The 24,379-nt window shown below is 36.7% G+C and overlaps 2 protein-coding genes across 2 annotated transcripts; both read left to right on the forward strand.

Moving 5' to 3' along the window:
• The first annotated feature begins 841 nt into the window (after nt 1-841).
• On the forward strand, nt 842-13,299 carry LOC125214411 (uncharacterized). Its single transcript, XM_048115428.2, has 25 exons — nt 842-998; nt 1,299-1,428; nt 1,539-1,601; nt 2,832-2,933; nt 3,044-3,212; nt 3,348-3,446; nt 3,559-3,708; nt 5,134-5,173; nt 5,749-5,806; nt 5,889-5,971; nt 6,255-6,353; nt 6,530-6,645; nt 6,729-6,847; nt 7,141-7,211; nt 8,806-8,911; nt 8,998-9,137; nt 9,279-9,437; nt 9,526-9,629; nt 10,258-10,433; nt 10,528-10,717; nt 10,854-10,953; nt 12,062-12,230; nt 12,518-12,600; nt 12,691-12,767; nt 12,907-13,299. Exons 1-25 carry the CDS (start codon nt 927-929, stop codon nt 13,076-13,078), a joined length of 2,847 nt encoding a protein of 948 aa, XP_047971385.2. The 5' UTR covers nt 842-926; the 3' UTR covers nt 13,079-13,299.
• A 5,508-nt stretch (nt 13,300-18,807) lies between these two features.
• On the forward strand, nt 18,808-20,183 carry LOC125209313 (UPF0481 protein At3g47200-like). The gene has a single exon (XM_048108914.2). It carries the CDS (start codon nt 18,808-18,810, stop codon nt 20,170-20,172), a length of 1,365 nt encoding a protein of 454 aa, XP_047964871.1. The 3' UTR covers nt 20,173-20,183.
• Nucleotides 20,184-24,379: the final 4,196 nt, after the last annotated feature.

A 24,379-nucleotide genomic window follows, 5' to 3' on the forward strand; every position in this document is an offset into this window, starting at 1 on the left:
CGATTAATAACTTTATGCACAATAAGTTAAGCCAATTTACTTTTTGCTGTTGGCGGCGAAAATATTGTTATGTTCTAACTTCTTCTACTACATAAAATTTGCCGAGTTTGAATATAGTAAGTTTATTTTTTCAACTAATGAAACAAACTATTTAAGAAACAATTTGTTGATTAATGCATTGAATGTTATGGTTTATTTATATAAATCAAATACTGTTAGATTTAAACTTGGCACTTATAAATTGTCTTATTTGCAATCATTTTGTAATGTGTTTGCTTTAGAGCTTAAGTGTGTAGTTTTAATTATACAGTTGTTTTGACAACCTTCGAAGATATATTTAGTTAAGTATTTACGAGTTTTGGACGTAAATAGTATTATTAGAAAAAAAATTAAATAAAATCTTTTTATTTTTCCAATTCAATTCATATTATTAATTTTGTGACGTTCACTTTCAGTGTCTACAATGTCATAGCTTCACAATTTCACATTTCTTCCAAAATTTTGAAGCCTACTTTTGATATATACTCGTAGTACAATTTTATATCTATCTACCTTTTGTCTCATAAGTTTTAAACAATAAATTTTTAACTTAACCATGAAAATTGTAGTACTACAATTTTATATCTATCTATCTTTTGTCTCATAAATTTTAAACTATAAATTTATATCTTAATCATGAAAAAATGTAGTACCATTTTAAAATTAAAAAAATTATGACTAATATAAAATACACATAAAATACAAATAATGAGAGTAATAGTACTATTGGATTGGGCAAATGGGAATTTGTTGAAATGCGACTTAATTACTCATTTTATACACTAAGAAACAACATAGGAGGAGTATATATACAAATTCATCGCACCTGTTTTGCAATTTGGGGATTTTCCGATTTTCCGAGCTAGTGCAAGGTGGATCAAGATTTTATGTGGAGATCAGCTCCGATGTTCGGTCCACGCATTTCTCGCGTTCTCTTCCTACTCTTGCTTTCTCTTCTGGTGAGTAATTCTTTTTCCTTCGTATTACATCTATAAATAGTTTAGTCACTTTCTTTTGATAATTTTAGGTTGTTTTTAACTGTATCTGAACCTTTAACACCCCAATTAGCTCGAGTTGCTTTCGTTTTTGCTTAATTGTTTGATTTGGCTTTTACTTTATGTGTATAAGTTGATTAAGTCCCTCTAGATTGAAGAAATTGATATTGAAACTGAGGGAGAACAGCATGCTAGATGAATACCGAGTTAACCTTGGTGGAAATTTATTGTTTGGCTGACTTGATTTTTTATGCTTTATATCAGCTATTAGAGAATACGTCAAATGGGGCTCCACTCGGTAATCATAACAGCGGTAAATCACCGTCGTCTGTTTTTTCCTTGTTCAACCTCAAGGAGAAAAGTCGTTTCTGGAGTGAGTCTGTAATGCGAACTGGTATGATGTGTTTCTACAATCTTCAGTTTGTTCGATGCATATTGTTGGTGCCTTAATGTTGCAGTTGCTTATTAATTGCCTTCTCTGTACCTGGCATTCACGGTATACAGGTTTTGATGATTTGGAATCATCTAACCCGAGCAAATTTGATCCCTCCAACTTCACCAAGGCAGGTACTTATTCTGTTCGCAGTATATCTCTTAGAGAGTAGCTAAATTTTACCAAGATTCATTAAGCTTCATTTGTTGATTTCCACAACATCTGTTAGTTGTTTTCTTATGAACAAACACGCGTACTGTCTTGCCTGAATATTGGTAACTCGTTTAATATTTCTTTGCATGTTCATTCATGTAGTTTCCACTTCTCCTTTTGCTGTTTTCTGTTCTTTTAAATTTTAACTAGGTTGCCACTTGCCAAGCTGGGGATACTTCAAACCTTACTGAAACTTCATAATCTTTAAAGATCATATGGACTAAAGACACCAGCATAGGGTTCTTGATTGAATCCTGAAAGTTTTATTGGATATACTTCTTCAAATACTTTCTTTTCTTTAATAGAGCATTATTGTATAAATCATAGTTAAAATAATTTGCATCAGGTTTAGCAGGAGCTGTTTGTAGGACAGTTTATATGACACGTGCGGCGTGCCTACTGCTCCCTCTAAGCAACTTTTGGAGTAGTACTTACATTATGTCATAAAGTAAAACATAGATGAACTTTACAGACTAGGTTTCCAATCTACAAGTGATGACCTTTTCTTTTTATTAGATTAATATCCAAGGATGAGTTTGCTGTTAACTTTTAGAAAAGTGACTCCTTGTTCTAGGCAGGTCTCTGAGACTGAAGCATGTGATTCCACATAATGTTCTATCTCAAACTGGAGCATTTTGTGTTAGGAATTAGTCTGAAGATCTTAACCACGTGTTTCCTCATGGACCCTCTCTCTCAGACTTTAGTATAGAGTGCTAAACCAGCTTGTCACTGTACTCTGCTATGGTCATTGACTTATTATTGTCTGGTTTTAGTAGCTTGATCTTTAAATGAGGCTAACTGTTGTAAAGTCCTGCCATTTGTTGGTTTTACATCCGGAATAGTAAAAGGAGAATCTTTGAGGATAAAGAAGATTCTTTAGAGGAGGCGTGGTACACAGTTATGGTTTGAATCGCCTGGTGACACTCAAATAAGAAATGTTTTTAAGAACTTTTATGTGTCAGACGTCAGTAGATATTGAGTTTGCATTATCTGATGAATATATTTAGCTGCGATAATTCTATTAGCTAAGAATTACATTGGGTATATGATTGCTTTGCACAATTTATTTCTTTACCTTGGGTACATGAAGTTTTTTTATGCCATTTACTGCACCTGTTCGGAACTTGAAGTTGTATTTTTCTGGATATTAGGAAATATTGCAAATTATCTCAAGCTTTTGGAAGTTCACTCAATCTACCTTCCCGTGCCTGTGAACTTTGTTTTCATTGGATTTGAAGGCAATGGGAACCAAGGTATCTAGAGATGCACTTTTTACTTTTGCAAATGATCACTTCAATCACCTTGCTGTTTTTTGGACAAGGTGTATTTTATTTATGACTATCTCCTATCTCTTGTTTTGCAGATTTTAAGCTAAATCCAGAAGAATTAGAGCGATGGTTCACAAAAATTGATCATATATTTGAACACACTAGAATTCCAAAAATTGGAGAAATTCTTACACCGTTTTACAAGATTAACATTGATCACGAGCAACGTCACCATCTTCCACTAGTCAGTCACATAAATTACAAGTAATGCTCTCACTAATTATTCTATCCTTCATTACTTTTTATATTTTGCCTGATTCATGAACTTTCTTGTAGAATTGTGAATTGATTGTTGTAGTTGATTATTAACATTAATCTTTTTGTCAAATGCACCTGTAGCTTTTCTGTTCATGCCATCCAGATGGGCGAAAAAGTCACATCTATATTTGAACGTGCAATCGATGTCCTTGGGCGCAGGGATAACGTATCCAATACCAGGTATTTAAATGCCATGTGAACTAGGCGAAGACTTGATATATTGTTTAGTACTTTAGTTTAGTTTAGCTGGCCTATGCTCATGTTTGTGGTGCCCGTTTTTTTCTCTTCAAAGGGACGATCCTGTAGGTCTTTGGCAAGTTGATATTGATATGATCAGTGTTGTCATCAACAGCCTTGTGGAATATTTAGAACTGGAAGGTGCATATAACATCTTTATTTTGAACCCAAATCATGATGCAAAAAGACCTAAATATGGCTATCGGTAAGTTCCTCGAGCATTTTCTATTACATATGAGGAATGTCAATCGAATTTGAGATAAACCTGGCTATTGTATATCTTCTCTAAATGGCGTTTACATTTTGCTATGGTTTAGAGTACTTTCTTTTCCATGTTTAGGACACCCATGCACCTCTGTTCAGTTGTTTTGACTATGCTTACATACCATTCATTTCAACAATAATAGGATGCATGCAGATCAAAATACATTATTACATTTATCATGTCTTTTGTGAGAGCTTTTTATAAGTTTGGATGCCTTTCCTAGCTAGACCAACCTGAAGACATTGGCTACACCAATATTTGGTTTGGTTAAGTTTCAAATTTCTCAAACTGAGGAATTATTATTGTTTGGACGCAGTGCCTTGTAAAACGTTTTAACCAACCCATGATAGCTTACAAGTATTGAAAGTTCTATTCTAAAAGGATCTCGAGAATTACTTCTAAATTGATGGTGTTTTGTTATATGTTGATCATCTTATAAGATACTATGATTAGAGCCTTGTGCGCCTTTCAATATAACGTGTATTAGATTACTGCTGGATTTGTAGGAACTATGTTCATGCTTTATTTTATTTTTTTCTAGTATTACTATTACCAGCTATAATTTTTGTAATACAAGCATATGCCATGCCAAAATTTAGAAATCCACTTAATATTCAGTTAGCTGCCTATATGATCCAGGTTTGGACTATGTGTAACTAGCATCCACTTTGAACCATGAATTGTCCTGATCTACTTATAGAGAGTTATCTGCTCTACTAATCTGATCAATTCAAGTCCGTTGAAAAGATTATGGTTGAGACCATGGAGTCACCATCATATAAGTAAACATTTTGAACTTCTATCCAGTATTATATACTAACCAGCCAGTATAGGGGGTCAATTTCTGATGCACATTGACTGTATACTGTTGCAACCCAATTTGAAAAAGCTTCAACTCAGACACATAAAGAACATAGTTTTTTTCCTAAATAGTTTAACTCAAAACTAGGATAAAAAGATTAAGTTTAGCCTTGGTCTGACAAACTCTTGTAATAACTTTTAGCATTGAAGGAGTGAAAACTCAGTTCTGATCTTTGATCTTACCTAATTATTATGAATACATGGTTGTTTTGATTATACATGTTTCTGACAAGATGTAGATTCCATATGTTCTGTTATTATGAGAACTATTATGCAAAAGAGACCCGGGAAAATAGAAAAGGTTCAGAATGAAATGAAAATAACGGAAGAGAGGAGGAAAAAACCAAAGGATAATGAAATGCAGAAAGAGCAGGAGAAATTTTCAAATAGTTTGCATCATCCATTTGTGTCTGGCAGAAAAGTCTTTGTTTTAAAATTGGCATTGTGTTTATATCTTCATGTTGGTGAGGTCACTGAGTCACTGACTCAGATTTTACACTGCAGGAGAGGCTTGTCTGAGTCTGAAATAAACTTTCTTAAGGAGGTATGATTTATAATTTTTTGGCCTCTTTTGCATTCCTTATTTGAGAGTTATTCAATACTCCCTCCGTCCCACTTAAGATGAGACGTTTTCCTTTTTAGTTTGTCCCAACTAAGATGACACATTTCCTTTTTTGGAGACTTTCTCTCTCCAATTAATACACCTAACCACTTTTTCCCACTCCTATTAAAGTATTCATCTCTCTTTCTCTCTCTATTTTAACACTTACACCCACCTTTTCTCTCTCCAATTAAACACATTAACCAATAACTCCTAAAATCTCATGCCGGCCAAGGAATGTGTCATCTTAGCCGGGACGGAGGGAGTACATACTCAAGAAGTTCCATTTCCGATCTGATTACATTCAATTTTAAATTTTAGGACAGATTTAAGATTCTTCTCAACTAATTGATCAGATTTACCTTGCTGTTCTTTGTAAGAAAAGAGCCATTCTTCACTAGTTTACAGGACCTGATCATTTTCATATTTGAGCCATACATCTTAACTATAAAATCAGCTTTCTTTTTTTCCCTTTTTGTATAGTGTTCCACTAATCTTTACTGTAATTAATATTGCAGAATAAGACCTTGCAGACAAAGATTCTTCAGTCTGGAAAAAATCCAGAGAGTGTTCTTGGTGTGTAGTACTTGCTCTTTAGTTTGGCAGATGACTGACATATTATCCAGTCACTAATTTATACATTGAATAATCTTGATAGCGCTTGAGAAAATCAAAAGACCTTTGTATGAAAAGCATCCAATGGCAAAGTTTTCCTGGACTGTAATGGAAGAGACTGATACGGTTCGTTATACTTCACCTGTATTCTTATATATCTAATTGTGACATATAAGTTGAAAATTACTGCAGAGCTCTTGTAACTAGTCATAGCACCACTAGTGTGCTATATAACCTCACTAATTCTTACATTTGTTTTCTTTGGTTGAGATTATTTTCTGATTCTCATTCTGATAATTGGTTGGTAACACAATACACAAACACATGTCAAGTCTTTGATCAACCAGTAACTATTGTAGATTTCATGATTCTGATGTGTTCTCTTGGATATTACCGAAATGATTATCAGATAGACTGGTATAACAGATGCCTTGACACATTGAACAATGCTGAGATGCTACATCAAGGGAAAGACACAGCTCATGTGATACAGAGCAAAGTTATGCAGGTATATTCTTCTTGTGGTATAATGCTAACTGATATATGCTTAAGGGAATGCATATGCCAGTTTCATCTTTAAACGTGGACTGGCTGTGACGATCAGATTGTGGAAGCTTTATCACCTTGTGCTTCAAGCTTCTCTCTGGGAAGTCTTCGAGTATGATCTTTCAAAATCTATTGCAGTTTTTGGAAGGGAAAAATGAAAATCTGAAGCTTGTTACTAAGAAAGATTTAGAGTCTGGAAACTTAGATGGTTTTCATGCTGAATGTCTCACAGATACGTGGATAGGAAATCAAAGGTGAAGTCCTCCCCCCACCCTTTTCTCTCTTTTTTCACCCTCGAGATCTTGATTCTTAATAGTTGGTAGTCGTTTTATACCAGGTGGGCGTTCATCGACTTGTCTGCTGGACCTTTTTCTTGGGGACCTTCGGTTGGTGGAGAAGGAGTGCGTACAGAACAAAGCCTGCCAAATGTGGAGAAAACAATTGGTGCAGTTGCAGGTAATAGTCGGTCAGAGGAAGTGAATTATAATTAATCACACTGATTGTATTCAGATAAGCCGCAGATCACTATGTTTCCTTTTCACAATTCCATCGATATCTTTTCGCATTATTGGTCGGCCACTGTCACCCTGAGATTATATTTTTAATGTCTATGTCCCTTTTTTGCATATATTTGAATTATGTGCGCCATTTGTCTGTTTCTAATTGTCAATGTATGTTATTCTTTACCTCCTGATAATGGTAAACTAATGTACTTGCTGTTTCACCCTTACAATGTTTTAATGATCCAGAGATATCAGAAGATGAAGCTGAAGATCGCTTGCAAGAGGCAATTCAGGAGAAGTTTGCGGTGTTTGGTGAAGTAGGCATTTATTTAAGCTTCTTACAGCATTCAATTACATGATGAGAAATACTCCCTTTGTCCCATTAAAAATGAAATGTTTTCCTTTTTGAATTGTCCCATTAAAAAATGAAATGTTTCCTAAAATGGAAACAACATCATCTCTACTTTTTCCTCTTTCGTACTTTACCCTCTCTTCATTAACTCACAAAACAACATTGCATAAAAGTTGTGCCGGAAACCAAATGTTTCATATTTATTGGGATGGAGGGAGTACTATTTAGCCAAAATGACGATACATTGAAAAAAGCAACCTTATTGGTTATGTTATTTGCAGTTAAGATTGTTTTGAAAAATGTATCTCTAATTTTTTCCATTATTTTTTGACATCTCTCTTTGTCTTTGTGGCTGGGTGTACAGTACTTACTAGTTATTACATTTTATTTGAATTCAATGGATCACTTCAGTGTAATAATTCTATAGAAGGGATATAGCAGTTAAGTCCCATGTTCAAATAGTAAAAAAATTTGATTCTTTGTACGAGTAGAAGAGCAGAACTTAGATTACAGGAGAACCAACATAATGTAGAACAATATTTCTAGAATAAAATCATATGATCAATATCCAAACAGTAAAAAGAACAATCAGAAGAGAGAATTCTCCAGCCCAAGCGGAACAGCGTCCTTTCTGGTCAAAGGTCATATTCTAGACGAGTCCATCTTGTAAGGAGAAAGCCTCCTTTTGTTCTCTTGAGCAAATTTAAGGGCCAGGTCCACAACAGTCGAGGCAGCAGCAAGTCCAACAGTCGAATAAACTGTGTAACAAATTGTTGACCCAGCATGAAAAGCATCCACCAGTGAAGCTGTATTGAGCTTTCAAAGGCTGCATATCTACCTTAGATGATCCCTTATATCGTAAATACTGCATATCTATCTTAGATAGTATTTCATTTAAAGGCTGTTTGACAATGATGAGTTAAATATGCTGCATGAATGAGTACAAGTAACTCCTTCTGAGACTTGATAATATAGTTGGCATACATGAGACCTTTAGTTACTGCTGCTAATGAAAAGTAATTCAACCATCAAAGACATTTCTTTTTTGAAAAAGGGCAAAAAAGGCCATCATGTATTCTGACTGGTGGTGGTTGCCAAGTTACTCTAATGTGGACTGTAGCCTGGATGCTCACCTTGAACTGAATGGTAGCAGGGAGGCGTTGAGTTACTGAATATGGCTTTTAGGAAAACCTTAATCATTATATGTACTATTAGTCTAGTACGGTTCTTGGATTTCTTGTTTGTCATGACTTTATGATATTGTAACTCTTGACACCAGATTCATGAGGATGCTGATTGCCTGGCTTTATGTTCCATGCATATTTAAAAGTTTATTCTTCGTGGTGTAATGATCGAGCATCTTTAGTTATTAGACATTGTTGCCAGAACTTGTGAATGCGATGTACCACTTTTGCTTGTTCTATTTTAGGGAGAAAGCCTTTGCTGTAGTCCTCAATTTTGTACAGTATTTCTATTCAATGCAAAATGCATATATTTAATTCGTAAGCATCCTCTATTCAATTAGATTTATGAGCTAAATTTCATATGATATGGTGCAGAAAGATCATCATGCCGTTGATATCCTTCTAGCTGAGATAGACATATACGAGCTCTTTGCTTTCAAACATTGCAAGGGAAGAAAGATCAAACTTTCACTTTGTGAAGGTAATAATGGGCTTTCACTTGATGACCTTCTTTCCCCACTCCCCCTTCTTGTACGTTCTAATTGAACTCCTGCAACATCAATACAGAGCTTGACGAACGCATGGATGATTTGAAAAATGAGCTCCAGTCTTTTGAGGGTGAGGAATATGATGAAAGTCATAGAAAAAAAGCCATAGACGCATTGAAACGCATGGAGAGCTGGAATTTGTTCAGTGATACTAATGAGGTTTGCTCTTCCATTCCTCCAAATTAGACACGTCTGATATATATTGTTCTTGGTTCACAATAGAGATCCTGACAATTGATGCTATTTCTCTGTTGTCAGTGGACACTAATGTATTATTCTGACCACACTCTGGCCATGCAGGAATTCCAGAACTACACTGTTGCACGTGACACTTTCCTTTCACATCTAGGGGCAACACTCTGGGGTTCGTTGAGGCACATTATTTCTCCCTCCCTTGCAGAGGGTGCATTCCACTATTATGAAAAAATCTCTTTTCAATTGTTTTTTGTCACACAAGAGGTAGAGATGTATGGGAAAGAAAACATTCTTTAGAAGTTCTAAAGAAAGTATCTCCAATCTTATATTCACTCTTCCTTTATTTATGCAGAAAGTAAGACATGTTAAGCAGTTACCTGTTGATCTGGAAAGTCTAAAACATAGGCTTTCCTCTCTAGTGTTACCTTCTCAGCAAGTTCACTTCAGCGAACACATGTATGCTTTCTATTCATAACTTCTATATATCATCTTAGGTAATTTAGGATGTTCATCTATATCTAATAGACTAATACGTTCTCCATTATAGTGTGCATTTAGAAGATTTGCATGCATGCAGTTCTTGTGTGTCTACTACATGCGAAAGCCTGTACATTCTGCAGTAGACAAAATGATAGGAAGTTCTAGTACTGCTTCTGACAGCTCCAGGAACACAATTTATGAAACATATTGATAATATGAATTGAGCTTTAAATGCCAAACAGGCTTGCCATCTAAAATTAAAAACATGAATTTATCAATAATGAATAACAATTAATCCTTGCTCAAATTATATATATATCTAAATATTAAGAATTTCTGTTGGAATTTGCTGATAGGTCTTCACTTTGCTTCAGCCAGAATGAAAGAAACTAATGTGGAGCCCATAGTGCACTACTTTTTAAGAATAGATTATGATCAACATTCCTTAACTTTTCTTTTGGTTGAGGTTCGTGGAGCATGTAAACAAATTTCAAACTGTTAAGCCATGCTGTTAGACTAGATCACTGGATAACCCCTTACTGACAGTTAATTGAATTTTGTTCTTTGATTAATGGTCTTAACCCAACTTTTGACTTGTTCTTAGGTTACCACTTTCTGAAGATCCTGCTTTGGCAATGGCATTTTCAGTGGCTAGGAGAGCAGCTGCTGTTCCTCTGTTACTTGTGAATGGAACTTTCAGAAAGACAGTTCGTTCATATCTTGATTCTTCTATTCTTCAGCATCAGTTACAGAGGCTACATGGTCATGCTTCCTTGAAAGGTTTTATTTTCTGGTGCTTATAGATTTCATATTTAAATTTTATTTTCCAAATTCATGTGCACAAATACATTTCACTAATCATTTTGTTATGTAGGTTCGCATGCACAAAGCAGGTCTACACTGGAAATCCCCATCTTTTGGTTCATTCACAATGAGGGTTTGTTAGTCGACAAGCATTATCAGGCCAGAGCACTCTCTGACATGGTAATTGTTGTCCAATCGGAGCCATCATCCTGGGAAAGCCATCTGCAGTGCAATGGACAGTCACTTTTGTGGGACTTGAGGTTAAAACACTTGCTACTATAATGAAAACATTGGACATAGATAATAGCATTAAAATCTATAATTTTTATTTTGTTATAACTACTGATAAATGCTCAAAGTAAAGCACAAAAAGCTAAATTGTTGTCTGTTGCACAGGAAGCCTACAAAAGCTGCTCTGGCTGCTGTCTCTGAACATCTGGCTGGGGTGCTTCCACTTCATCTAGTTTACAGTCAAGCCCATGAAGCTGCAATTGAGGTTATTACCTATTTACTGCTCTTCAACAGTTAAGCTCAGTTGTTATGGTCCTAGCATGTAGTAAATATTTCTGCTTCTGTGATTTACATGAGTAGGAAAGGAGAGATAATGATTTGAAACGTGATGGAAAGATTTTTCTACAAATAGATATAATAATAGTAATATTAACCTATTGGATCCTTAACATCCTATACATGTTTTATTAAATCAATGTTTATTTGTGCTTTCACCAAGTTCCAATCTGTATCCCATCATATATCTGTTAATTACCTCGTTGCCAAGAAAGCTTTGTCTTATATATATTTATATGCACACTAGTGCCTTAAATTGCTTTGTGGAATTGCTTTGTGCGTTGACTTTAATATATTTAAGACTCGGATTCTATGGTCAATGGCATCCTATAATCATGGCGAGCTTCGTGTGCAATCCCAGCTAAAAGTTCACATATGTATTTGATTAACCTATGTTCTCGATGGAGCTATATATCTGCTCTGGCCTAGACAAGTTCGTTAACCTAATCTGTGACTATTGCCTGTTAAGTGGAAAGCCCTGTTGCACTTAATCATTCTCCAATTTGTTAATGAACAGTGAAATGTAGTGCTTCATTGCTCAAATACCTTCTTATGCTGCATAATTTTCCAGTTTGATAACTGAAGCTCCAGTTATATATAAGTATTTGGGACGTGTATCAGAAGTAACTTTGGAACAAGAGCAGTAAGTTGTGGATTCATTTGCATTTGCTTGGAAGTTTAGTTGCTCCAGGTTTTACTAGACTATGAGGGCATTAATATTATAGTCCTATCCAATTAAAATTGAAGCATGTCTTGTCATTTATTCCCTTACTTTTATGTTATTCTCACATCAATTAGGTACATGCACAACTGCACATTGATTTAGTTTTCCTCTACCTTCCCTTTTAGCTGAATCTAGTGGTTGCTATGTTGGGCCATGTACCAGTTATGTCTGTTATGTTCCTATTTTTCTTGATTCTTTTTTTGTTCAGGTTCGTGTTGAGTCGGTGTTTTATAACTTCTAGTGTGGGAATTAGAGATATAATAGACATCTATACTTCCAATAATGTTCTGAATCATACTGTGATGTGCGACAGGACTGGACATGGTCAGTGGGTTGTAACCCATTTTCTGTTACCTCCGGAGATGGGCATATTTCCCAGTTCCAGTCTGATACCATTGCTAGGAGCTATATACTCACAACTCTTGAGGAGTCAATACAACTTGTGAATTCAGCAATCAATCTTCTTTTGATGGAGCGTACATGTATCCTTTCTTTGTGGTATCTTGGTCTTGGTATTAGCTACATTCATCAAACAACAAACAAACTCAAGAATCTGTCCCTCAGTCCCTGAGTACCTATGTGATTCCTAGATACAAAATATACTATAATAAAAGAACCTAAATTTGAATTAAATATCTCATTCAGGCCCTTCAGGACCATAGTTTTGCACTTCATACTTAATGCCACGAAATCTGTGGTTTAGTAGTGAAAGTTTGTCACTTTCAATTGTACCTTGAATCTTTGATTGTTGACACTAAATGAGAAACAGCAGAACACACTTTCAAGCTCTTCCTTTCCCAGGAGCGTGAGTTGCTGAACAAGTATAATTATGTCATCAGTCTGTGGAGAAGAGTAAGTGACAGCTGAAATCGCATATATAATGCTTAGCCCTGATTAGATTTTTCATCATTATTTTGAATTTCTTTTTGGTTTCTCCTTCAGATTTCGACTGTAACTGGGGAACTACGTTATGCGGATGCCCTGAGACTGCTTCACACTCTAGAGGATGCAACAAAAGGGTTAGCATATAATTTACTTCTTGAATTTCAGTTATTATTTCTGGTTAAATTAGCACAGTTCTGATTTTTATTTGTCCATGGCTTCAAAATAAGGATGACAATCTCGGCATTATAAGTTTACGTATGCTGTTTTCCACAGATTTGCTGATTACACAAATGCGACTGTTGCAAGTCTCCATCCAATTCACTGCACCAGGCAGAGGAAAGTGGAAGTCGAGTTTGACATGACTACAATTCCTGCCTTTGGGGTTGTTGGCCTTGTACTGTGGTTTGTATTAAAGCCGAGGAGACCAAAGCCGAAGATCAACTGAGACGGAATCGTTCTGCAACGATACATAGGGTTGATTTCCATTTGAGGATGTCTTGTTATAGATGCTGAGAAACCAAGGGTAGGCGTAGACAATTGTCAAAAGAACGAGCTTTAGTATCTCAAATTTTAAATATTGTACAAGCATTTTTTCTAAACAATATTTTGAAGAGCTGTAAACCATTGGAGGCGTTTAGTCGACTATAGTGTTTGTGTTGAACTCAAGCTTTTATTTAGCAGATTGATTAAAGGCTCACGAGTTAAAGTGACTTTCCATGAAACGCTCTCATTTTTGTAAAAGTATTTTAGAGCATCTCCAATGCCGGCTAGTCGATTCGCGTCGCTAGCCGGTCGGCTAGCCGAACCATTGGAGCAGGCCAGCGTCGAATCGGCGAAAAAAGCGGCGAAGGCTGGCCGATTGCGTGGCGCTGGCCGATGCGCTGGACGGCATTGTGGCGTGCCGATTGGCTAGCGCCCAATTTTGATTTTTTTTTAACCTATATAAACGTGATTTTAGTTTCATTTTCATTTGTACCACTTGTTTTAATGAGTTCTCTTTCTAACTTTCTGTACAAGAGCATCATCGAGCAATGAGTAACGCGGGTGGTAGCAGTGGTGGTAGTGGGGGGATGCTGAGGAGTACGAACGGAGGATGAACGAGACTATGGAGGCCTACATGAACCGCGAGATGGAGCGGTACATGCGTAGGGTGGAACAGCAGGCGATACCTCGCCCTCCACGGGTTGTCCACCGCCGAGCAGTGATTGATCGGGATCACGTAGCTGCACATTAGCGGCTGTATGACGACTACTTTTCAGAGAACCCGCGGTTTCCTGCAAACATGTTAAGGCGGCGTTTTAGAATGCGCAGGGAGTTGTTTATGCGTATCGTTGACGCTTTGGAGCGTCGATATCTGTGTTTCCGCTTCAAGCACGATGCGGTTGGCAGACCCGACCACACCCCTATTCAAAAGTGCACGGCGGCAATCAGGCAATTGGCTTACGGAGGCGCGGCAGACATGTGGGATGAGTACCTCCACATCGGTGAGTCGACGGCCCTGGAATGTCTGAAGTATTTCTGTGAGGGCATGATAAACATTTTCGGTGAGCAGTACCTTCGAAGCCCTACTCCCCAAGATTGTCAGCATTTGATGCAGATGCACGGGGAGCAGCATGGGTTCCCCGCGAAGTTAGGCAACATAGATTGTATGCATTGGGAGTGGAAGAACTGTCCGACTGCCTGGAAGGGGGCCTACACGACCGGCTACAAGTCAAAGAATCCCACGATGATCCTCGAGGCCGTAGCTGATAACCGGCTGTGGATCTGGCATGCATATTTTGGGGTATCCGGGTCGAACAACGACCTCAACATCCTCAACTCGTCACCCCTATTCAACGAGAAGTGTCAGGGCATCGTTCCAGCCGTCTCATTTGTGGCCAACGGCAACCGGCATGATATGGGCTACTACTTGGCGGATGGGATATACCCTAGGTGGCCTGTCTTTGTGAAGACGATCGGGCACGCAAGTGATGAAAGGAAGGCCTACTTTGCGGAAAGGCAGGAGTCGGCGCGCAAGGACTTGGAGCGCGCATTTGGTGTGCTCCAGTCTCGATGGGCGGCAATTAAGGGTCCAACGCGTTTGTGGGATGTCAGATGCGTTTCCCAAATAATGTACGCCTGCATTATCATGCACAACATGATCGTCGAAGACGAAGGCGTACAACTGACTAGTTGGGCCAATGACGATGAAGCCGGTCCAAGCCACGGAACGGCCACCCCTAGCGTACGACGTGAGGTACCTCTCGATGAAGCCGGCCGCCTCAAGGAATATGCCGACATGCGCCAAGTGGAAGCTCATATTCAACTCCAAAAGGATATAATTGAAGAGTTGTGGGCACGGAGGACTGCACGTCGATAGTTTTTTTTCTTTATTATGTAATTTTTTTTTATCTATGTACCTTTTTTTTTAATGCAATTAATGAATTTTTCCGTATATGTTTCGTAAATTTAATTCCGTAATTTAATCGTAATTTTAATTCCGTAAATGTAGTATATTTTGAATTATTTTTATTGCAGCTGGCCTATGGCTGGCCTAAATCTGATGTGGCAGGTGGATTTTTAATGCTGCTGATGTGGCAGGGAGAGAGAGTGACTGGCCTATGGCTGACCTATTTGCATTGGAGATGCTCTTATGCTAAGAAGGACTCTACCTTTCTCCGTGAATTTTAATACGCAATTGTTAGTGCATGATGTATCAAAATAAAAATGAGTATAGTGGTGAAAAAGAATGCATCTTGTTATTTATATTAAAAATATAAGAGATAAATTAAATTTAATTAAAAAAATGGGAGAGTGACAAAGTAAGTATGCCGTTGCTGCAATATATATCTGGTTAGTTATGTAAATTATTATTTATGTAATTTTCACTTGGTCCCATAGTAGAATGAAAAGTCCAAGTGAAAATATTTATGCAATTTTCACTTGGTCGCGTAGTAGAATGAAAAGTCCAAACAAAAAAAAATATTGCAAAAAGTTGAACTGAACATAACTTGATAAGTTTCCAATAAATAAGATGGAATATAAATAGAGAATGCGTTATCATGCTAACTTTTTTTAAAATACTCCCATCCTCCGCGTCCTATGCATCCTTCGTGGACGATGAACCATTTTTTGCATCCTCCGGCCTATCCTTTGTCCCATTGCGGGGTCCGGAGGATAGGTCCGGACAATGCAACATATTTTCATTTTCTTTTTAATTTCTTCTATATATATCACCATATTTTTACTTCATTTCACACCTTTCACTCCACTCTTTTCTTCATCTCAATCTCCACTCTTCCTATCTTCCTATCTTTCTATAATTGTAACTTTTTTTTAATTAAATAAATATAGGATTTGCCTTTAATTTATGGTTTTTTAAATTTACTCCCTCCGTCTCGGATAATTCGGGTCACTTTGACCGGGCACGGGTTTTAAGAATCGTAATGAAAAGTGGGTTTAAAAAGTTAGTAGAATGTGGGTCCTACCTTTATATATTAGTTTTATAATAAAATGTGAGTATGAATGAGTTAGTGGAATATGGGGTCCACTGCCAAAAATGGTAAAAGTGGAGTGGGACAAATTATGTGGGACGGACCGAAATAGAAAACTGGAACGAATTATCTGAGACGGAGGGAGTATTTACTAATAATTGACATATTTGTAAACATAAAAAATAAAAAATAAATATAAAATATTAGTTAAAATTACAGGGCGGGATATCAGACGCCCCACTCCACGTAAAATGCTAATGTGAATATTGTAGTACTAGAATATATGCGAAGCAGTAGTTTTTTTTATTGAAGTACTCCATTCGATTGAATTGACCGATTCATCTATTATATCAGGACATGGCTAGAAATTGGAGCTTTTTAGCTGGAATATGGATGGGGTAATTAATTACTCCCTACCCGATCTATTAAAGATAATTTTTTTTTTAATATTTTAAATAAAGATGATTCATTATTTAAAATAAAAATATTTTTATCTCTATTTTATTTCACTCTTTAATGTTACTCTTTTCGCTCAACACGTAAAATAAAATTGTACTTGTTGGAAAATATTTATCGTCATATATTCAAGATTACATAATTGAATATAAATAAAGCAAGATCTTCGAACATCATATATTTCACGTATTAACCATAAACTTAATAGGATCGAAAACTTACCTTCACGATCCATAGCGGAAGCGATTGGGGAAGACTGAGAGAATTTCCTCGGACTCTTTTCGGCGTAGTGGCGCAACTCTAACTCCAAGGATTTGTTTCTCTCTTTTTCCCTCGTTTATGTGTTCTCTGTAATGTGTGTGATTTGATGGGATCACCACACTTGTATCTATAGGCAGAGAGAGGACAAACCCTAATTGTAATACCTTAAAGCCCTTTCCATCAAAGTGGCTATTAAAATTATTAATAAGAGATATTAATTCCTCAATCAATCGGTAATGCCTAATTGACCAAAATTATACTATAAATTAATTATAGTAAAATCAATGACATGATTAATTGCAATCATAATTATATATATTTACTCTTATTTGATCGGTTACATGAGCCAATCAAATGATAATATATATTCATTTATCTTATTAGTAATAGGAATGAAATATTCCTTTTACTTACTGCAATTACTTTTAATTCTGCCAATAGATGACTAGTTAAATTAGGCGACATACATTATGACTAATTGAAGACTAATTTGGAAACCACCAAATTTCATTCCAATTAATAGAATAATTAATTAAATATTAGGGAAAAATGTGTCTTGTACCAAGTTAATGTATTACGTTAAAAATTCAATTTTCTATTTAGGATTCTATCACATGTCACATATGTGAGGCATAAAACTTACAGTACTCCCTCCGTCCCAGATAATTCGTCTCAGTTTTCCATTTCGGTCCGTCCCAAATAATTTGTTCCACTCCACTTTTACCATTTTTGGCAGTGGACCTCATATTCCACTAACTCAATCCTATTCACATTTTATTATAAAACTAATATATAAAGGTAGGACCCACATTCCACTAATTTTTTCAACCCACTTTTCATTACAATTCTTAAAACCCGTGTCCAATCAAAATGACCCAAATTATTCAAAACGAAGGAAGTATAAAATCTTATATCATCCAAAAAACCAATCTTACTTTAGAAAGGAAGTAATACACGTACGCAGAATTTCAGCCTTTCCTTGTCAGTCAAATTATATGCGTAGTCAAAATCACCTATGAAGTTTGTTAGAAATTGTTACAGCATTAGGTAGACGTGCATTAAAGTTAAATCTACAGCTTCTTAAATAAAACGTAATTCTCCCTCTTTAGTCAAAGACGACTTTTTACTTTTTCAGTTTTATAAAGAAAGTATGTGATTGTGACCCTCTATTTTTTTTTTCTCGTTGTGGATTTTCTCGTTGTGGAAAATGATGCATTTTTTTTACATTTTTTATTGTCTCAAATTCATTTTCTTTTTTTTAACTAAAAATAAAATATCTAATCATGCATATTTTATTTTTTCTTTTACTTTATTCTCATCTCTCTTACTTTATTATCTCTTCTACTTTTTATTTTATTTAAGTCCATAAATATAATTTTCTTAAATTCTAAACTGAAAAAAACGTCTCAAATAAGTGGGAGACGAAGGGAGTAATAACTTAGATACAGTTCATATTATTATAAGTAATTAAGATACTCTCTCCGTCCCAAGATAAGTGAATCATTTCTTTCAGGCACGAGATTTAAGAAATTGACGATAAGTGGAGAGAGTAAAGTATGCGAGAAAAAAAAGTACAGGAGTGAAGAGAGAATACAGTAGGTAGAGAATAAAGTAATAGAGAAGTTTTTTGCTAAAAAAAAAAAGAAATGACTCACTAATAGTGGGACATCCCAAAAAAGAATACGACTCGTTTATCTTGGGACTGAGGGAGTATAAGTTATGAATATTAAAATTTCTTTATCCATCAGTATATATCTATTAGTAGGAGACACTTGCGCATGAAGAAAAGAATGATTAAATCAATTTTTTAATCTATCAATTCACCCGTGGGTCCCTCGCCCTGGACTGACATTGGTTGATTAAGTCAATGACAATTGACAATTAGCTGAGTAGATTATTGAAAATAAAATTGATTAGTTGAAATCCTCCACCATGATAATGTTAATAAAACCTAGTTGTGCAAATAGACACACACGTATCACGTATGGCTTTGGAGAACAGTGCAGAGATAGTTGTGGAAATTCAAGACATAGATGTGGAACCTCACGGTGCCGAGGGTGTTCGCATCCAAGCTCAGGGTGCCAACGGTGTTTGCATCCAAGCTCAGGGGCTCATGCTGTACAGAGTGCCAGAGCATGTGCGGCGCGGGAGGAATCACATTTATGAGCCACAAGTTGTTCCCCTTGGCCCATACCACCACCGCGAGCATCCAGAACGAGAGCTAGTGGAGCCGCTCAAGAACGAGCTACGTGTTATATTTTGCGGAGACCGAGAAAGCTCCCTTTTGAAGCAGATCCATGAGCGGATAGGCGAAATCCGCCATTTCTATGGCGGAGCAGATGGCTACAACGACAAGGAATTGGCTGAAATGATGCTCCGCGACGCCTGCTTCCTCATCGGCTACATGCATGGAGGTGATTGTTTCCCCTTAATTAGCCAACGCCTGGGAATGATGAGGAGTTTGTTGATGTATGGAGATATGAGAATGCTGGAGAATCAGATTCCGTTTTGGCTCATCTCCTTAATACACCCGCATCCCCAATCATTCCTGTGCAACTACATGAACCTCATTGTTTTTGGGGATAGCAGGCCGGGACAAGCAAACGGAGGAGAAGAGCCTATTGCTGCTTTCGGTGGTTACAAAAGGATCACACAACTTCCATGGGAAAACGGAAGGGGAGAAGAGCCTCTTCATCTACTCGAAGCTTCACGCCAAACCCTCCTCAGCCTCGCTGGCAACCAAGAAAATTGGGTAGCGAAGGAAAGCTCAGTAACTGTGTGGCAAATGGTGAACAGTCCGTTTCGGTCGGCGACGGATCTTAAAGCAAAAGGCATCCGTTTCGGGCGGAGTTCTCATTGCTTGACGGACATCAAGTTCTCCTCCTTCGCCTTCTACGCTGAACTCCAACTTCCTTCCTTCTACCTCACCAAAAAAGCCAATGTTTACTACTCCAATATTCTCGCGTTCGAGATGTCTCCTGAGAGGCACACAAACTACGCCGTGACGACTTACTTGAACTTCATGAAAGCGCTGATCCACAATGCGAATGATGTAAAGGTGTTGCGGGAGAAAGGCATACTGTACGGCTCTTTGACTAGCGATGACGAAGTGGTTGAAATGTTTAAAAGCATCGAAACTTATGGATGCTCAAACCGAAAACACGGCCTTTTCCGTGACGTGAAGATGAGGATTGATGAGCACTGCAACAGCAAAGCGAGGACGTGGATGGCCGACCTCATGAAAACCAATTTTCGGAGTCCGTGGAGTGTTATAGCTCTCGTCGCCGCCGCTCTTCTGATATGCCTCACTTTTTTGCAAACTTTCTACACAATCAATCCACACAATTGAATTAGTACATGTTTTCAACAATATTCAAGTACTCTTGAGTATTTTTTTTTGTTTGCCCCTTTCTCTATATATGTGGAGTAGTACAAAACTTTAATGTTGAGTTCTTCGCCATCTGACCTCGATTCCCTTAAACGGTATAGTTTAGAGTACCAAATTGTAATGTTAAAAAATAAAAACAATACAAAAGTACATCTCTGGGCCACCTAGATTAAATTCATTGAAAATTTTAATTTTTTGGGAAATTACAAGTTAAAAGTTGTATTTTTTCACAACATTTAAAGTTTGTGGAAAAAATATAAATTAACCAAAAATTGGTGAATTTTTTAAAGCTATTAGTCCTTTTTATTTTTGGCTAAACGGGTCATTTTTAAAAAATAGTCTCCAAGTATTTAGGTTCTATCTTCATCAATTAATGGATGCCATGATTTTATCTATCAAATCTCAATAGTCTTCTAAACAAGATAAAACTGAAATTAATTTGTAAAAAATGTAAGTGCCTAAAGTCCCCTCTAAGCCCCCAAACAAAAGACATGGCTCATTGTGTCTCTCAGTTGACCTAGCGGTAGAGTTGTGTTGCCTGAGATCCAATGTCTTAAATCTATTATTGCGCAACCTTAAATTCACATTCATTTTCCTATAAAACAAAATTTCTCCCGTCACTTTTCTCTAACCATTATATAATCTATTTACATGGCAAATTGATCAGTTTTAAATTCAGTAGATAAATTATCCCAAAATTGGGCCATGAGGCTAATAAATTAGTTGGCCCACTACTGGCCTACGTGACTAATTGGGCTGCAAGTACGGCCTGCTTCGACTCAATTTATATCAAGTCAAAAACACGATCAAGGCAAAAAAATAAAAAAATAAAAAAATTACGGCAATTCAACAACCCTTCTAACTACATCAAATAGCAAAAACACACACATATTTGTATAACTTCAGAATCCAATAATGTAATGCACATTAGTAATAAAACAACTAAAGTTCCAGTTTAATTTTGAAATATTACCTGTATTAAAGATTGAAATTAAAAAAAATGAATTTTTTTTACACTAAGATGCACGTTATTATAAATATATTGGATCCGCTAATTGTGTTTTTATCTTTGACATTAAGCCACCAACTCACAACTCATGTGCATGGCCTCTTGCAATTCTTAACATCAATTTACGTGATCATTATTTACTTGACTTACTATAGGCAAATTGACCTATTATTTATTTAGGTTGACACCATGAATTTAGCTTGCTGGCAGTCTTAGTTTTTCAATAGTACCGGGATGCGAATTGCAGAGGATTCCTCCTCGAAACGTGCTTGCTGTGCTGGCACCCCCCATCCCTCCCATTGCACCGCCCTTCCCCTCTCGGCAACACAACTCGCGGCAGCACTCCTCCGCCCCGGGCAGCGACCCACACCTCTCGACAGCCTCGTTAGCTTCCTTGCACACCTTCCAGAGTCGTCCCCCTTCCGATGTTAAATCTATGGTATTGTTGATAAAGTACTATAATTTACTATTAAGCTCTGTTTCGAACTTATTTAGGCTGTGTTTTGTTTCTCTGCTATGAACTAATCCTCTATCTTGCCACGCGTTTGGCTTTTCAGACTTCAGTTATGATAGGGGGTTTTTGACTGATATAATCGCACATACAGTCTGGACAACGTAGAAGCCGATCACAAAGACTGCGACATACATTGCAATCATTGTCCATGGACTTTTGAAGTGGGTGTTCTTCAAATCTGCCATCCATGTGTAGGCTTTGCTCCGGCAGTACTTATTGATACCCCTCTTGACCACACGCAAGAGGTCATTCGTTGAGAGTCAGAAGGTATCAATACTCTTCAACACATCTACGACTTCATCGTCGCTAGAAAATATCGTGTACAAAATTTCGGCGTCCTTAAGAACTTTCACGTTGCTATTGTTTTGTACGAGAGACTTGAGAAAATTGATGTATGATAAAACACCAAATGTTGTTGTTGCTTCCGGTGATATTTCAAAAGCAATAAGGTTTGAATACAAAACCTCGAAGTTGACATTGATGAATATCTTAGGAAGATATAACTTGCCGGAACGAGTGAACCTAACCTCTCTTAGCATATGGCGAATACGTCCTGAATCGGATATCCCTGGATATTAATTCCGTCGCAGACCGATTTGAATCATCGGACAGCTCCCATTGGTTTTCGGGCGTTGCACCTCATTGAAGGTGAAATGCACTCGATGCAGCGCTTCCAGATAGTGAATAGGCATGTTGTCAACACCATGTCCCCATGGAAGAAACTGTTGCAAATACAAGGCTTGGTACGAACAAAGCCCGAGTTATATTGTATTTCTCCATTCCCCAACTTAGTAAAGATCTGGTGGAGATTGAGATTTCTTGACTTAGTAAAATGAAACTCATTACAAACATGTAAATACTATATATTGATTTCTTTTCATCATGAAACTCCTTAAAAATAAGATTACTTTTAAAGTTTCAATGACGTCAACTTTCACCGGTTGTGTCTTATACGATGAGTATTAATAAAGTCAAAGTAACATTTTACGATAAAACTAATACATAATAAAAATAGGACTCACGTCGTTAACTTTTTCAACCCACTTTTGACGTCAACTTTCACCGGTTGTGTCTTGTACGACGAGTATTAATAAATTCAAAGTAACATTTTACCATTGAACTAATATACTCTCTCCGTCTACAAAAAATAGAGGAATTGATGTATAGCACGGATTTTAATGTGGAATTGGTAAAGTAAGAGAAAAGGGAAAAAAAGTAAGAGAGAAGGAGAAAAAGTAAGTGAGAAATAGTGTTAGTGGAATGATGTATAAGGTTATTATTTATTGAAAACTTTCCATAAATGAATGTGCTCTATTTTTGTAGACGGCCAAAAATGGTAAATGTGCTCTATTTTTTGTGGACTGAGAGAGTATAAAAATATGACTCACGTTACGTTAATTTTTTCAACCCACTTTTCACTACATTTTTAAAAGCTGTGCCAATTCAAACGAGCTTAACTAACTGTGGACGAAGGGAATGTTACCACGTTATCTTTATCCATATTTTAAAATACCTTTTTATTCTTTCAAATACCATTTTGCTAAATTAGTTTTTCATTTTCTCAACTAACTTAATAACATAATCATAATTTAATTCCTATAGACACGCAAGACACAAGCTACTACTGGCTAGGGGTGAGCAAAAAAACCGAAAACCGAATATCCGAACCGAACCAAACCGAAAATTTGAAATTCGGTTCGGTTTTTTCGGTTTTTCGGTTTTTCGATTCGGTTTTGAAATTTTGAAAATTTCGGTTTTTCGGTTCGGTTCGGTTTGGTTATAAAAAAAACCCAAAAAATCGAATTTATTTTAATATTTATTATATTTTATACCATATATATAAATAGACTTAAACCCTAACCCTAATTCTCTTCTTTTACTTTCGCCTCCTTTCTCCAAAATCCAAATCCTCCACCTCCAATCTCCACCCGTCGCCATCTCTTCTCCAATCTCCACCGTCGCTGCGTTTGTGCCTCCGCCCTCCAGCCGTACTCCGGAGTTCAGCCTGACGATGGTGCCCCTCCACCAAACTCTCCTCGCGGTGGTCCAGTCCAGCACGTTAACGCCAACGTCGTCCTCCACCCGACGACTCGTCGCCCTCCAGCCATCCTGAAGTCGCCTCCTCCCTCAGGCCTCAGCCATTCACGCCGAAGAAGGTAACTCCTACTCATATTCATTTTTTATTCCTATTTAATTTGTGTATTATATCCAAAGTTGAGTTTAAGTTTTTTAACTGTGAAATTGTGTGTTTAATTTTCTAATGCTGTGAAATTGATTGTTTAATGTTTTGATACAATGTATAATTTCATATGTTGAATTGAGTGTTAAAAATTTATACTCTATAAATGATTGTTGTGATATATGCTTTGTTAGATGGTGAAATTAAGTGTTTAATTTTTAATAATTGAGTGAAACAGATTGGGAGATACCATTGATGTTATGATTTTCTCCAATTTACAATGTAATGTTATATAATTTTCTAAATCTTTTTCTTGTAGATGTTGAATAATGAAAGTGAAATGATTTGAGATAGCATTGTAATTGAAGTTACTTCCCGGGTGGATGACAAAGGAGATGAAAAAAAGAGAAAAACTATGAACAAAAGATTTAGCCAAAGTTCTTCTATTGACACTTGAACGTGATCA

This window comes from Salvia hispanica, chromosome 3 (assembly GCF_029641045.1).
Source record: "Salvia hispanica isolate PSC_SH4W2 chromosome 3, Shi_PSC_v1, whole genome shotgun sequence".
NCBI classification, from domain to species: domain Eukaryota; kingdom Viridiplantae; phylum Streptophyta; class Magnoliopsida; order Lamiales; family Lamiaceae; genus Salvia; species Salvia hispanica.